The sequence below is a fragment of the Triplophysa rosa genome, linkage group LG20 (genome assembly GCF_024868665.1).
Source record: "Triplophysa rosa linkage group LG20, Trosa_1v2, whole genome shotgun sequence".
NCBI classification, from domain to species: domain Eukaryota; kingdom Metazoa; phylum Chordata; class Actinopteri; order Cypriniformes; family Nemacheilidae; genus Triplophysa; species Triplophysa rosa.
The window spans coordinates 16478251-16492565 of NC_079909.1; the positions used below are offsets into that span (position 1 = coordinate 16478251).

The 14315-nt window shown below is 35.8% G+C and overlaps 1 protein-coding gene across 2 annotated transcripts; it reads left to right on the forward strand.

Annotated features, from left to right (window-relative positions):
* The first annotated feature begins 543 nt into the window (after positions 1 to 543).
* On the forward strand, positions 544 to 13450 carry nkpd1 (NTPase, KAP family P-loop domain containing 1). 2 transcript variants are annotated; one of them, XM_057361282.1, is made up of 5 exons: positions 544 to 598; positions 9228 to 9291; positions 9871 to 10005; positions 10762 to 12575; positions 12951 to 13450. In XM_057361282.1, the coding sequence occupies exons 2-5, from the start codon at positions 9276 to 9278 to the stop codon at positions 13206 to 13208; spliced, it is 2223 nt and encodes a 740-aa protein (XP_057217265.1). In that variant the 5' UTR covers positions 544 to 598; positions 9228 to 9275; the 3' UTR covers positions 13209 to 13450. The 2 variants fall into 2 exon arrangements, with proteins under 2 accessions (XP_057217265.1, XP_057217266.1); XM_057361283.1 differs by lacking the exon at positions 544 to 598 and adding an exon at positions 8686 to 8873.
* Positions 13451 to 14315: the final 865 nt, after the last annotated feature.

Genomic DNA, 14315 nt, shown 5'->3' on the forward strand with positions numbered 1-14315 from the left:
TGCTGACATGGCTTATTGGTTAAGTCCACCCCTTTCTTTTGGGGCCCCTGGTAGCGGGCCCCAGGCGATTGCCTACCTTTGCCTAATGGGTAAGTCCGGCCCTGCATGAGCGAGGATACGCAGGTGTTTCCTTTGCGGAAGTGTTTAATCGACTAATCCTGCGCGTATAAATTCTCCTCCCCCTGCACATCGTCACATCTTTAGATCATATTCAAACACGCATAAATGTAGTAATTAAGCATTATATTTTTTGTAAATGTAGACCTATTTCAGACAGTATAGTCAATATTCATATAGTTAATTTAATAATATAGTTCATATTGATGTATAACCAGGGCTGGGCAGTATTTATGATACATGTATTTAAAAATACGTATTTAAAATACAAAATAGTATTTTGTCATTTGTATTTGATTGGGTTGATGAAAATGGCTTCATATTTTGTATCGAAATACTTCAGTGTTTGTATTTTTGTAGTTTCATGTCTACGTGATGACATCATAAAAATGCGGCCTCTGATTGGTTCCTACTCGGTAGTTTGCCCGGACTTGTTGTTGAGACTGAGAGCGGAACAGAAAATTGGAAGAAGGTGGTCAAGGTAAGAAACGTGCAGGTTGCAAGATTTCCATCTGTCTATTGCATAAATTGCTTCAATTTTTATTAGTTTTTGTTAAGTTTTGGTCTTCGTGTTAGTAGCCATAGGCTAAATACTAGTATACGGTAAGGCATCAGCTAGATAGCTAAAGAGACTCTGCAATGTAGTCCACAGGCTACACACACACACACAATCACAAACTTTTGCACACCATTGGATGAACGACTGCCTGTCACATAATATATTATTATGTTTATTATTATCTATGATTAACAATCAAATGGTTAATTAATAGAAACTAGTTGTATGAATACAGGTGCCATCGGTTGTCTTATGAATGACTTGTTTGTCATTGAATCAGTGTTGCTGATGCGCAGAAGGCCCTTTGTACGAAACACAAAGTAACTAAATAAGGGTACAATTACAAGTCATTTGCAAACTGTAAAACATTCAACTGTTGGTAACTTTAAAACTAACCTTCATCTGGGAGATCACAGCCAGGCATATGTGAATATTTGATCTGTTAACTGGTTGCATATGTCAGATTTATTGCATGATTTAGGCAGAGAAATCTGTTGCTATCAAACATTGTTTACTTAATCCACAGAATCTGTGTAATGGTGAAGGGATAGATCAACTAGGCCAATTGAGGGATGGTTTGTGAAGCTAAAAAAAATGAATCATGGCAGAGTTTGAAATTAAGTATTTGTATCCTTTTGATTTTATTTAAATAATCATTTTTTCAAAATGTATGTAGTCAGATTGCTTAGAATCAATATAAATCTGTTAATTGTGAAAACTATTATATTTATTCAAATAAATAGTATGTTTATGGTTTAAATAATACTAGCTGCACAACAAGGCAGATCCAATAAATTGTATGAGTTTGTTGCATTAAATTTAAGCGGAAATAAAGCCAATCCACGCTCCAGGTGGTAGGTAGCGGTACTGCACATTTCAAGTCTATGATAGTTCACTGGCAAAAAAGTTAACATTCTTCTCGCCATCTTGCATTGGAGTGGCTTGGATCGTGACCTGATTGGAAGGCAAGTTAGATTTTATTAAATGTCTGTTTTTAGCATATGTAAATGTGTTATTAGTGATGTTTATAATGTATTACACTAATGTCAATGCATTGTATATGAAATTGTTGTCTAGGCCACTTAGTAGCTATAGTTTACTTGGTGCTCATAAATGAAACCTTTGTCTCATTGACTCATTGACCAGTATTAATGGGTGGGTCAAGAAGTAACGTAACCCACTAAAATTTATTCTGAAGTATGATAGTAACAGTTTTGGGACCCCAATGACTTCAGCAATATGAAAAAAAAATGTTGTACTATATAAGAGCATGGTTTGATCATCTCAAAACTTGGGAATTTTGTAGAAAAATATTGACTAATCTGCTTAATTCATATAAAATAGTTATTACTTAATAGGTAATTAATAGGTAATTTGAGTACATTTTATGAAACCTGTGCAATTAAGCATGCGGGCTATTTGCATTTTTCTAAAGTGATGAGTGATTACGCAAAATGGATGGTTTGTGAAGGCTTTCTGAGGTTTTGTGAATTTCTAAAAATGTTCCATCGTTTTACAAATATACATGTAAATGAATGAAGTAAAATTTCAGAGTTTGCAAAACAACATGCTTTAAACATTTCTGAATAACACTTTGACTGTCATTGGGACAAAACTCATTCTTCTTTGTTTATCCTCCAGGACTATGAAAGTGAAGAGGGATAAATCTGGGATTGTACTATACAGACAACAACAGTAAGAATCTACGTCATTTAGGCAGAAGGTGTTGATCCTGGAGACGAACCTACAGTTGTTGGTCACTTGAATGTGTATAAATTCTGCGAAACCTGCTGAGTGTTACCCTGGGATGAGGGATGCTTTTTGGACTCATTTATGCCCTTAATCTTAACAATCAGAAAGACCTCAAGTACACGTTTGAAGCATTTTAGACAATCCTGATGGAACTGGATAAAACCAAGCTGTCACCAAAAGTCCAAGCACTGAATATTGCGATGCTTTGTAGTTTATATACACTGATATTTTTTTCTTGTTAGCCCTTTTTTCTTGTTTCTTTTTGCTAACCTTTAAGTTTTGTTATAAAGTAGCTAAATGTCTTAAAATATTAATGAAATTATGTGGTCTGGATGTTCTTTTTTGTGTGTTGTAGTTAGATTTTGATGTAGAATATTGTAATTGGGAAGGAGTAAATAAATACAAATGTATAAATTCATTTTTTAATGCTCTATAAAATTACTTAAATGTGATGCATTTTAATTAAATATCTTTTATGTAAGAATACCTTATCCTGTTTCTTATGAAATTGAATCAAATCAGATTTATTGATACAATTACATAAATCTCATTATTACTTGTTTCATTTATATATGACATACAAATAAATATCACAAAGTTTATTACTCTGTTTAGGTTAAAAATATGTAATCCAAATGCATGGAAATTCTATATGCGATCAAAATACATACATTTGAATTATTAGGCCTAAATATTTTTTTGAGTGTTTTGCTAATCCGACTCGGACTGAAGTCTCTAAAAATTTTTTACCTGCGACTCGACTTGGAGTCATTTCCGCACATGGGTTCTTTATAATGGATTGTGGTTTGATTCTAAAGAACCGACACAAAATGATTAATGAATTCATCGCTTCAAAAAAATTGGCATTGTTTCATTGTAACATTTGGATTTAAAATCTTGCAATGTAATAAATAATTATTTGGTTATCAATAAATGATATATAAATTAAATAAAAAGCAAATGTAAATAAAAAAAATAAAATGTATTATGTATTCTAGGTTTGACGAAATTAATAAAACTATGAATATACTATAGTTTATTTTTAGTTGTTATTTATATCACATTAAATAAGTAATCGGTTTATGATTAACATAGAAGTAAGTTCATATACTAAATTCAGTTAATAGTAAATTTTTTACATGTTGTCACAAGATGCAAATCTTTGTACTGTATTTCTGTATGAGACTTCTGAAGGCCATGAAGTTATGGAATTTACATTTGAAACTAGGCCCGGCTGCCACAGCCTGAGTGAAACAGTTGAGAAAGAGACTTTTTAAGATCATGAAGATCTTTTAAAGGAGGAAGATCATGGTGGTGTTGTAGGACTGCTGTGCATCAAAGAAGATTAGTGGAGCTTTGTTCATCAACATAGTGTACTTCTGTCTGAAAACTTCTTAATTCCTCTGTTGTATACTGGCCCATAAGTGCTAAAGTTGGAAACTGTTCAATGTATCTGTAACTTAGACTAAATGTGGAGAATTCACAGAATGAAAATGCCTCCAACTTCCTCTAAGCAATTTCTAACAGGTTTGCCGTTTTTCTCAATTGTTCTTCTAAACCAAATTGTATTTATTGTTTCGACTGGGCTTCCTAGGGGAATATGCTAAAACAGTGAGGGCAACTTGTGGAACAATCTTATTTAGGAAACCTCAGGCAGATCCTGTAAATGACTCCTGGATGACTTTTAAAATTCATATCTTGCCTCAGCCGACCAGGTCTGGCAGAACCAGTTCCAAAAGCTCTGTGCCCTGAAGTGGTCATATGCTTATCTGGCCGTGGCCAGTAAACAACATAACTGACCCGCTGTATGTTTTTCTCCAGGCGGTGTTGCAGGAAACAATGCTGCCTCCATACTAAATTATATGACATTCTGCCAAGCAGTGCATTATATTCAAAAAACCAAAACAGCATGGGTTCCATCAGATTTAAGTACATGAATTCAGCTCCATTTCAAATGTTATAAAATGCAATAACAAGACTTGAGATGTTAAAAAACATTTCTGCTTTGTAAAAATGAAATTTAGAGAGTTAGCACTGCTAAATGTAATCTGCACCAGTGCACCACTTTATCCCATGTCATTGTCTGGCCCCCTTGCTGTTGTTCATTTACTAGTCTTAAGAAATTTTAATTACTTTTTTTCCCCTAATGCTATCAGTCACATATCAAGCTGCTGCCAAAAAAACCCTGCTAGCATTGTAACGGACATCACTTGCCTGTTCAGGCTCAAGGGAGCGAAATTCCATCAACACATTTAGTTCCCACTGCTTATGAACTGCTTGAAACCACATTGGCTGAATGTTAGTTGTCAACGTGCTTCGGCACGGCCTCTGCGCTGTTCACTGAATTAATCTTGAAAATTAGTTGGATTAAGCAGAAATCTCATCAAAGTGTCACGAGCATGATTATAAATTGCTCCCTGATTGACAGTTGGTTGAAATCCTGATTTTTAATTATGCAAATCAAATTTTATACAGGGTTTTTAGTGAGTTAAGCAGATGTTAAGATAATATCAACGTTTATTTACACTGCATGCCCAAATGGGAAAATGTTCTTATTTAGTTCAAAACAGAAAAACAGTAGCAAATTTAGGATTATAACCTAAACCTGGTTTACGTTTTGATCATGGTGAGAATGTTTTGTTGTTTTAAAGGCTATGTAAGTGCATCTTTGTTCAAGGGACAGTTTACCTCAAAATTAAAACTCTCATCATTTATTCTCCTTCCAGTTATTCCAAACCTGTACGATGTTCTTTCTTCTGCAGGACACTAAAGAAGATATTTTGAAGAGACTCAAACAACCCCCATTGACTTGCATTGTGTGGACACAAAACCACTCAAACATTTCTCAAAATATTCCACGGAAGAAAGAGTCATATACAGTTTTTGAATGACATAACGGTAAATAAATAGTGAAAGAATTTGTATTTTTTGGGGTGAACGATCCCTTTCAGTAATGTCTCAGTCTAATGTATAGTACATACAGATGAGGGCAGCATTGTTCAAAAGACATAAAGCAGCTGAAGGTTCACATTCTACTGCAGTAATTCTTTCTTCACAACAGGGGGCAGCATATGACATAAAGACAAATTTTTTTTACAGTTGAATCACACGTTTCAACATTTAATTTTGACAGCTACAGTAGATTTAGAAAAACTATAACTAACTAACTAATTCAATACGTCAATTCTAAAATGCAAGAATTATATATTTCTGTATGTAGGTTAATATCTGAAAAAAATCGAAAAACTGTCATCTGTGTCCACATTAAAAATCTGATATTTAACATGAAATTTAAAGGGATCGTTCGGCCTAAATTGAAAATTCTGTCATCATTTACTCACCCTCAAGTTGTTCCAGACTTGTATAAAGTTTGTTGTTCTGCTGAACTCAAAGAAAGATTTTTGGAAGAATGTTTATAACCAAACTGGGGCACTATTGACTATCATAGTAGGGAAAAACCATTATGGTAGTCAGTAGTGCCCCAGAACTGTTCGGTTACAAACATTCTTCCAAATATTTTATTTTGTGTTCAAACGAACAAAGAAATGAATACAGGTTTGGAAAAACTTGAGGGTGAGCAAATGATGACAGAATTTTCATTTTAGGGTGAACTATCCCTTTAAACCTGGAAGAGAATGGATGAGAAATATGCCAAGAAATATGATACATTTCTGCTTTTTATGATCATTTATGTTTATTCTTGACTGCTAATGAAATCTCATGGAATCATGGAATGTTTGATATCCAAACAGTATTGTCACTGTACAAATGTATTCACAATTAGAGCATCAAAAACAAAATCAATATGCCTTTTGGTGTCTCCAAATGACCTATTGGGATTACAAAGATGTTTTCATCTATTTGTTCCGTATTATTTATTTATTTAAAGCTGTTTAACTTAAAGAGTAAAGATTCTGGACTAATCCTTGGTTACTAATCAAAGAAGCAGTGACATTGGTAATTTCTTTGTACAAAAGGTCACTTTCTTTCATTGACGCATATAAAATGCTCTTTGGAGCCTTCTCAAACCATGCTGTGATAACATGAATCATCCGGTTTTGTGGACTATGCCAGTTGCTGTCATTAAAAGCAAAAGGGGGCCTACAAAATAACACTCGGTGGACTTTTCAACAGCACAGTACAACACGATCTCATCCCTTTGTAAAGAGAGTACTTCAACAGTTCACTCATCACACTGAAAAAGAAAGTTCAAGTCAAACGCACTGCATTGTCTGTGTAAAAAATGGTCAAAAATGTACCCAAGCTGTCACTGGGGCAGACAGTATCCTTTCAAAAGTACACATTTGCACCTAAAGAGTGCATATTCGTACTAAATGTAATATATATATGTACTTGTGCCAAAATGGTACATATTAGCACCTTTTTACAATCCCATTGACAGTTTGGGTACATTATTGGACTTTTTTCTGACAGTGAGGGATAGTGCAGTGAGGAAATGCAAACCACCGTATCCATTTATCCATCGATTTTTTTTTCCCACATTCTATTTTTCCCACATTGGTGCGCAACAATGTTGAAACGTTACTACCACCCTGAAAGTATGGAAATCAGGCGACGCATCATTCACGAAAAGAAAGAAAACTTTATTAAAGTTATAGCGTCTCGTTTCCAGCCATAATTGAGAGTCACGAGGCAGAACACGGCAGAATAAAGAGTCGTAAAGCCTTAATTTTGTAATATTGCGGCAATTACTGAGGAAAGCTATGATGGAAACAGCAATCTGATTGTCTTAGATGATGGATGGGCTTATTTCAGAGTGATCTAGATGGCGGTAAACCTATGATTAAAACCTAAAGCGTGTAAAGAGAGTATTTCACTATTTGTAACAAAAAGTCCAATATGAACAGCTTTCCTCTAGTTTGATGAAAAGCGCGGCACAGATTTTGGCTTCACGTAGCTATTTTTCAATCATTCATTCATTTGATTTTTCATTCATTAGGTTTTTTATGTAACCAGCATCCCAAGCTTCTTTGATCATACAGCCTGCTTATAGTCTTTCTGCATGAACTGAAACTAGCGTCATAGGAGGCTGTTACTTCTCTGTTTATGAGAAAACAGAATGACTCATTCAGGAATTTCCTTTCTTACACAGCAGAAACCGCACAGGATAGATAGTCCCAGCAATTGTAATTAATCCTAAGGGAAACATTTGGGGGGTGATGTAGTTCCTATTATCACACTTAATTTAGCTCAGGGAATCTAATTTAGGAATCTATTTAGAGAGATATAAAGACTCCCACTCTCTCTACAAAGGGAGGATAGCCACAACCTCTGATAGAAAAAAGTGACTTTGAAAGAAACTGTTATAGGCTTCTAACCAAGTGCTAGTCAATCATGCATTTTCAATGTAAAGTTTGGTGTGTTGAATAGAGCTACAGTGAATAAGATTGAGGCATTGTAAAATTGAGTTACAGACGAGATGAGTGTAAAACGCGTTAGAAAAAGCGAATAATCTCTGAACGTCTAACATTTGGAGTTAGAGAATGCATGTAGTTAAGAACATCAGAACTAGAAATACTCGAATGGGAGGTGGAAATGTGAATGCATTACCTGTGATTATTGTTATTTATTTTAAAGTGGCTCGGAGCTGTCACTGAACCTCGTATAATCTGTTTTGCCTTTTTTTTCGTACTTTGTTTTTTATTGTAGACTCATAATCACGTTTAGTTTTTGCTGAGCTTAAATATTTTCTCTTTTCTTTGTATCCTAGATTTGGACAACTATGACAGATGTTCCTTCAAGTAAAAACAAATAAAAATGCTCCTTCATGGGAAAACCTTATTCTGTTTTATTATATTCTTTGTTGCTCTATTGCATCACGCTGGAGGAAATACAATGCGCGGAAGAATTGTGATCATTTTAGAGTCATAAATATAAAAATAGCGTTGAAGTGGTAAACGTATAAACAAATGATAATAAATACAATGCTCATCAAACTAATATCTGATAACAGATTTATTTGAAAAAAATATTTTGTATGTGATCTTGTGTAAATGTTGCTGTTTTTGATATATTTGGTGTATTTCGGGCCCTAAATAGGTTTATATTGGGCTGCAAAAAACATAACCCAAGATTGACTTGTACATGGTCTCTTATGTAATTAAATAAACATTACATTGATAATAAATCATAGTATAAAAACTGAGAGTCAATGTACAAAGTTTACTTTTAGATCTGGTTCAAAGTTCATCTTGACCTGGCCCATTGTTCATTCCTCATCAGTTAATGTTCACAAACGGGCGTCTCTTTCTCTCTCACTTCCTCTTACCCTCTCAGCTCAGTTTTTTGAATGCGAAACCTTTTTCCCACTCTGTCTATCCATCTACATGAAATATCTCTGAAAATAGAGAATGGATATTAGTCTATCAGCAATTTCGTTGTAAACCGTGCCTGAAGGATCGCTCATTAAATCTACCCACAAAAGGTGAGACATTCTCTTCCTTATTATCATATTATTCATAGTAAGGGATTCAACAGAGCTCTGCGTGGTGTCTTCATTTCAAAAAGAGCAACATGAACTGTTAAAGAGGTCTTTTTAATGTACATTCAAATCTAATACCTTGTCAGAATTTAGATTGGTGTGCATTTGACAACTTGGTGTGCTTTCCATTTCTGGTAATCGCATACTAAATTGACAATCTTATTTCACAAAAAATGTATTGCTTCACAGTTCTTGTTTTCTTATAAAGATGGCATGGAATTAGACTTATTGTCATTCATGTATCAGCAAAACAATCTTTTTTATTACAATTGCTTTCTGTTTTGGTTTAACTTTCAGGAAGGCTGGTGGTAGAAAGTTTTCTAAGGACAGAAAAATACAGAACTGATGGCAATCGAAAGGGGTACAAACATTGCACAAAATACATTACAAATTCAAGAATACTTAAGAAAATTCTTGCTTTCAAGAATTCACAAAAACACTTAAACTTCACTAACAAAAGCTAGCCCGATTACAGTATAAAGCACAGCTCTCTGGTGTAACAAAAATGAAAAATAAAAATAAATAGTTATAGAATATGTTAGTGGTATACCAAATAATGACTAAATGCTTAAAGTTGAGCTATACAACAGTCTGATAGGCCTTCACCTGTTATCAAGTTCAAGTCCATCATTCTTTCTGTTTGAGTAAATCATGGACTTTGCCCTTACAGATAAGTTCAAGAAAATCATCTGCGCATTTATTGCATTTATTGTGACTGGGCTTATGATGTCCTTTTATTGTGTCATTCATGATAGAACACAAACAATGCATTGGTCCACCCTGAAAGCAATTAGCTAAAATTATACCTTGTGGTAGTAAGTGTTATGTTTTTGTGGGGAAAATCGTATTTTGTGAAACCTTAAATGCAGTATTAAAGTGAAATTTAAATGATTAAGTTGATGAAAATTGGTATGAGATTTTGTTGCATTTTTTCTTCTAGTGACTGATGTCCCCTCTGATAATGTATATGCGTATGCATTATCAAAAACTCTCACAAAGGTCTCATCTCCCGTCACTGTGGGTTTGTATTCAGAATGTCACAACAGGATCAACATGGTGCTCAAGAACATTGAGGGTAAGCAGCCACATTTATTCATCAGATTCTAATGTTTTCTGTCATTTGCATGTACTGTATACATTTGATAGTACTTTTATTAATAACAACAGCTCATTTCAGCTATACTATGTCATCAGTTTTATTTTTATTATTTTATTTATACTGTATGTGCAATCCCTGGGAATCGAACCCATGACATTGGCTTTGTTTGCACCATGCTCTTCCACTTATAGTTATAGGAAAGTGCATTAATATCTTCTAGAATTACTAAAATATCAATATCAGGCAATATCAGGGAGATTCCTACAGATGTATGCTCTGTATAGGACTATTAACAAAAAAGCTTCATGTTTGCAATTCTGTATTCATTTTATGTGCACAATTTTATGTATTACAGCACATGAAGTTAAAGATCCATAGTGTGATTGATTTTACGAATTTACATGAGTCAGAATATGAGAATATTATTTAGAAAGAAATTCATAAATTACCATAAATGGCTGCTGGGTACATTTTTGTGTTAGTAAATCCAAAGCCTAGCCATCCTTTTTACAAAAAAATGAAAACCATCAATACATCACACAATATCAAAATCCATATCATCAAATGTTCAACCAAGATTCTCATTTCAAGCCATGCAGTTTTCATACTGGAACGTATTGTACATTTCATTCATTTATAGACATTTATATAGAAAGAGCCACGGATAAAGAATTATCCATAGATTGTGACATTACTTGTTATAATACGATCCTCTGTATCTCTCATTTTCAGTCCACATGAATCTAGAGGCGGAAAGAAGAGAACACAGGAACACTAAGGAAGTAAAGCCACGCTCAATTAAACCCTCCATATGTGACCTGCTATCTCTCATCCTGCATCTTCTCTTCTATCGACCTGTGTGGACGGAGCAGAATCAGAAGCGGAGGAATATTCGTTACGTGTTTGTGCGGTTCAGCGCCTGGCATTTTGCAGGCAGTGACATGCTCTGGGCTGGACTAGTAATGCAGTTGTTCAAAGCTCTCCAAAAGAACTTCGGTAAGCTCCAGCTGGGCCTCTTCAGGATTGCGCAATACGACGAAGAGAAGGATGCGGAGAAGAAAAAGGTTGAGGACACTCTGAATGACTGGAGGTCCAAGAAGTTGTGCTGCATTCCCGTTTGGGCTTTAACATTGATGGCATTTATCGGCACACTTCTCATTCTCATCCCGCTTATTATATTTGGATTTCCTGATCTGAAAGACAAACCAGAAGGAGAGCAAGATAATGAAACACATGCGTATGGTGTGATAGAGGGCTTTGCCATTGCGATACTAGGTGTCCCTGCAGCTGGAGCTGTAAGATTTGTATTCTTGTTGTTGAAGAATCTTATATTCAACCAGGACCTCACGGTTAGACAAGGACTGGACAACCAGAAGGTCAGTCAGCAGCTGGGACTAATGCATGAAGTTCGGAAAGAGATGAGACTGCTGTGCTGCTTCATTCACTTCATGGAGATCTTTGAAAGAAGGAAGATTAGAGTGGTGCTAGAGATCACCAACTTAGATCGGTGCACGCCAAAGAAAATAGTCGGCGTTTTGGATGCCATCAACATACTTCTATCTGATGAAGAGAGTCCTTTGATTTCCCTGCTTGCCGTTGACCCGGAAGTGCTGGTTAGACAAGTGGACCAGGCCGAGGATTGTTTGTGCAAAAGAAATTCGGCGTATGACTTTCTAGATCGTATAATCACGCTGCCCTTCACTGTTCCTAAACTGTGTGATGCATCAAAGTGCAAAGTCTTTAAGAACATTGTCCGTGGTCAGTCTGAGATCCCTGAAGACTTTCCTCTTGCTTTAGGTGCCCCCGGGACCTCGATCTCTTTAGAAGATGAGTGTTCTGTAAAGTACGAGAATGAGGAAGATCAAGTGAACCCTTTGATTGCAAAAAAGGTAAAACCTCAAACTTTTACCCCAGCAGAACTTAGTCTAGAAGATGTTGATAAGTCAATCGATTTGGCATTTCGCCACATCCTTTCCAGAGATGAAAGCAGCCTTCAAACATACATATCTGGTGACACCATGTCCATGAGAAGAGTGATTAACTCCATTCGAGTCACTTTTATTATTATGGAGACACTGAAATTGGAGCCTCCGGCTCCCGAGAAGATCGCAGCCTGGGTGGTTTTGGTGGACCTCTGGCCTTGCAGACTAAGCTGGATCCTGCAGTGTGTGGAAGATGATGTACAAAGAGCCGAAATAGATGGGCAATGCGAAACATTTTGTGCTCCTGAGGAGACCAAGACATTGTGGGAGGTGTTTAATGAAAACAGTCTTGAACTTTATCTGCTTGGAGATGAGGCTGAGAACTTTTTGGAAAGAGATGGGGATCCTGAGCTTTTTGAGATGTTTCTGAGGAGAGACTTCAGGTTCACAGTAGGCGAGGTGAAGAGGTTTATGTTTTGTACGGTGAACTTAAACTATTCGATCAAGGATGCGCTGGCCAGAATACGTGGGAGCCACGGTTTGAAAAGAGCAGGGAGAAATATGTTCAACTCCATCGCAGCGAAAAAAGTCATCGGCATGAAGACAGAAGATGTTTGTGAAGAGGTTTGTCGTTTCTGTCAATTCCTATCAGAAAAAAAGTCATTCTAGCATCGATTTTTATCATATGTATATGGTGTACACCTAAAAAATGTTGGGTTATTTCAACCCAGCGTTGGGTCAAAAATGGACAAACCCAACGGTGGGGTTATAAATTAACATGCTGGGTTGTTTCAACCCAAAATGGTGGGTTTACATTGTTGGGTCAAGTATAACTGTATTTTGGGTTAATTTAACCCAACTGTTGGGTTAGTTCATTTTTGACCCAATGATGGGTCAAAACTTTTTTTTAGACTGTACAGTATGTACAGTATATTGTGTATTTATAACATTACATATACATAAACATTCATAAAATCATGTATTTTGGTTTCTTTATAGCTGTCTCGGCTCGACTTTCCAGAGAAATACTTGACGACGGTAAGGGAAAATTTCCTAGACGGTCAAACAATCCTCCTCAGTGACCCCCGAGACCTCAGGCAGGTCCTGCAAATGACTCTTGGTGAATGGACAACTTTTAAAATTCATTTCCTCGGGGTCATGCCTCCTAGTCGACCAGATCTGGCACAGTCTCTTCCAAAAGCCACAAGCCCTGCATTGGTCATATGTCCATCTGGCCACGGCCAGCATACGATATAAGTGACCTTGAGGTGTGCATCTGTGCAGAGACGGTTTCAGAAAACATTGCCGCATCCCTAAGAAAATATAATTATTTTATGGCAAGGCATGCACAAGACTGTAAATGTACACCAGTGAATTGGAATACCCACAGAATGATGACTCTTGAAAATAAAAGAGCCTTTTTATGCGCAAGACATCGGCGTGCAAACAGATGACATTTTTGAGCTGTATTATTTATATGGGGAATAAAAGTTTTAAGATTACGAAAAGATTTTTCTGTGTTTTAAAATGAAACATTTCTGCATGAATGAAAATAAAAATATGCCAGCGATGTGTTTTTTTGCGGCGATTCCACATAAGAACTATTTTTGCTTTCCCAAGAATCTTTTTCTTAGAAGAATCATTTTAAAATTCTAAAAGCCTTATTCGACAACTTCTAATGGATGGATGTTACAGGTTTTTACATGGAACCATACATTCTGGCTAACAGTAATTTAAGAACCATTATTTTTTAATGCAAGGGATATGCACCAGTTCATAGAATAATAAAATAAATGTATTCCTTTTTTAAACGTTGTAAAAAAAGTAGTGTCCTTCAACCTACAGATGTCATACAGTATTGAATGTCTCATTCTCCAGAAGTATGCGTTTGGTTATAGTATTGCTGAGTTTCCCTTGCCCAAACTTTGGCACTGCTCAGAATCTGTACTTTGACACTTTAGTTCTACTTTCTTTAAAACTTTAATACAGGTCTGAATGACAGCGTGTAGATGTTTTTTTAATCGTACTGCCTGTCACAGAGTTTTACTTTGTGCTCTTCTGAAAGTGTGGAAAAAATATATATCTCCCATGCAGCTCAGCTGAGACCTCCCACGGCTCTATGATGGAACGAAACACTAATGTGAATGTTATTCTCACAGCTAAATATGTTTGACAGGGCTAGCAACACCTGAAACATAGAAAAGCTTTAATTTGAAGAAAAGTATCATTTTTGTGTTTTGTTTAAAATTATTAACAATACACGCACAGTAAGATGATGTAAGTGAACGGTTAATATGGTTGTCTCTATTGAATCTTCTCGTGCAGTTCAAGACAAACCAATCGAAGAAAAGAGATTGTGCGCCG

What these genes read in the sequence shown, in the direction of transcription:
- nkpd1 (XM_057361282.1), top strand. An exon ending in GGTGCTCAAGAACATTGAGG is followed by an intron (nt 10,006 to 10,761) that starts GTAAGCAGCCAC and finishes TCTCATTTTCAG; the next exon opens with TCCACATGAATCTAGAGGCG. An exon ending in CAGAAGATGTTTGTGAAGAG is followed by an intron (nt 12,576 to 12,950) that starts GTTTGTCGTTTC and finishes GTTTCTTTATAG; the next exon opens with CTGTCTCGGCTCGACTTTCC.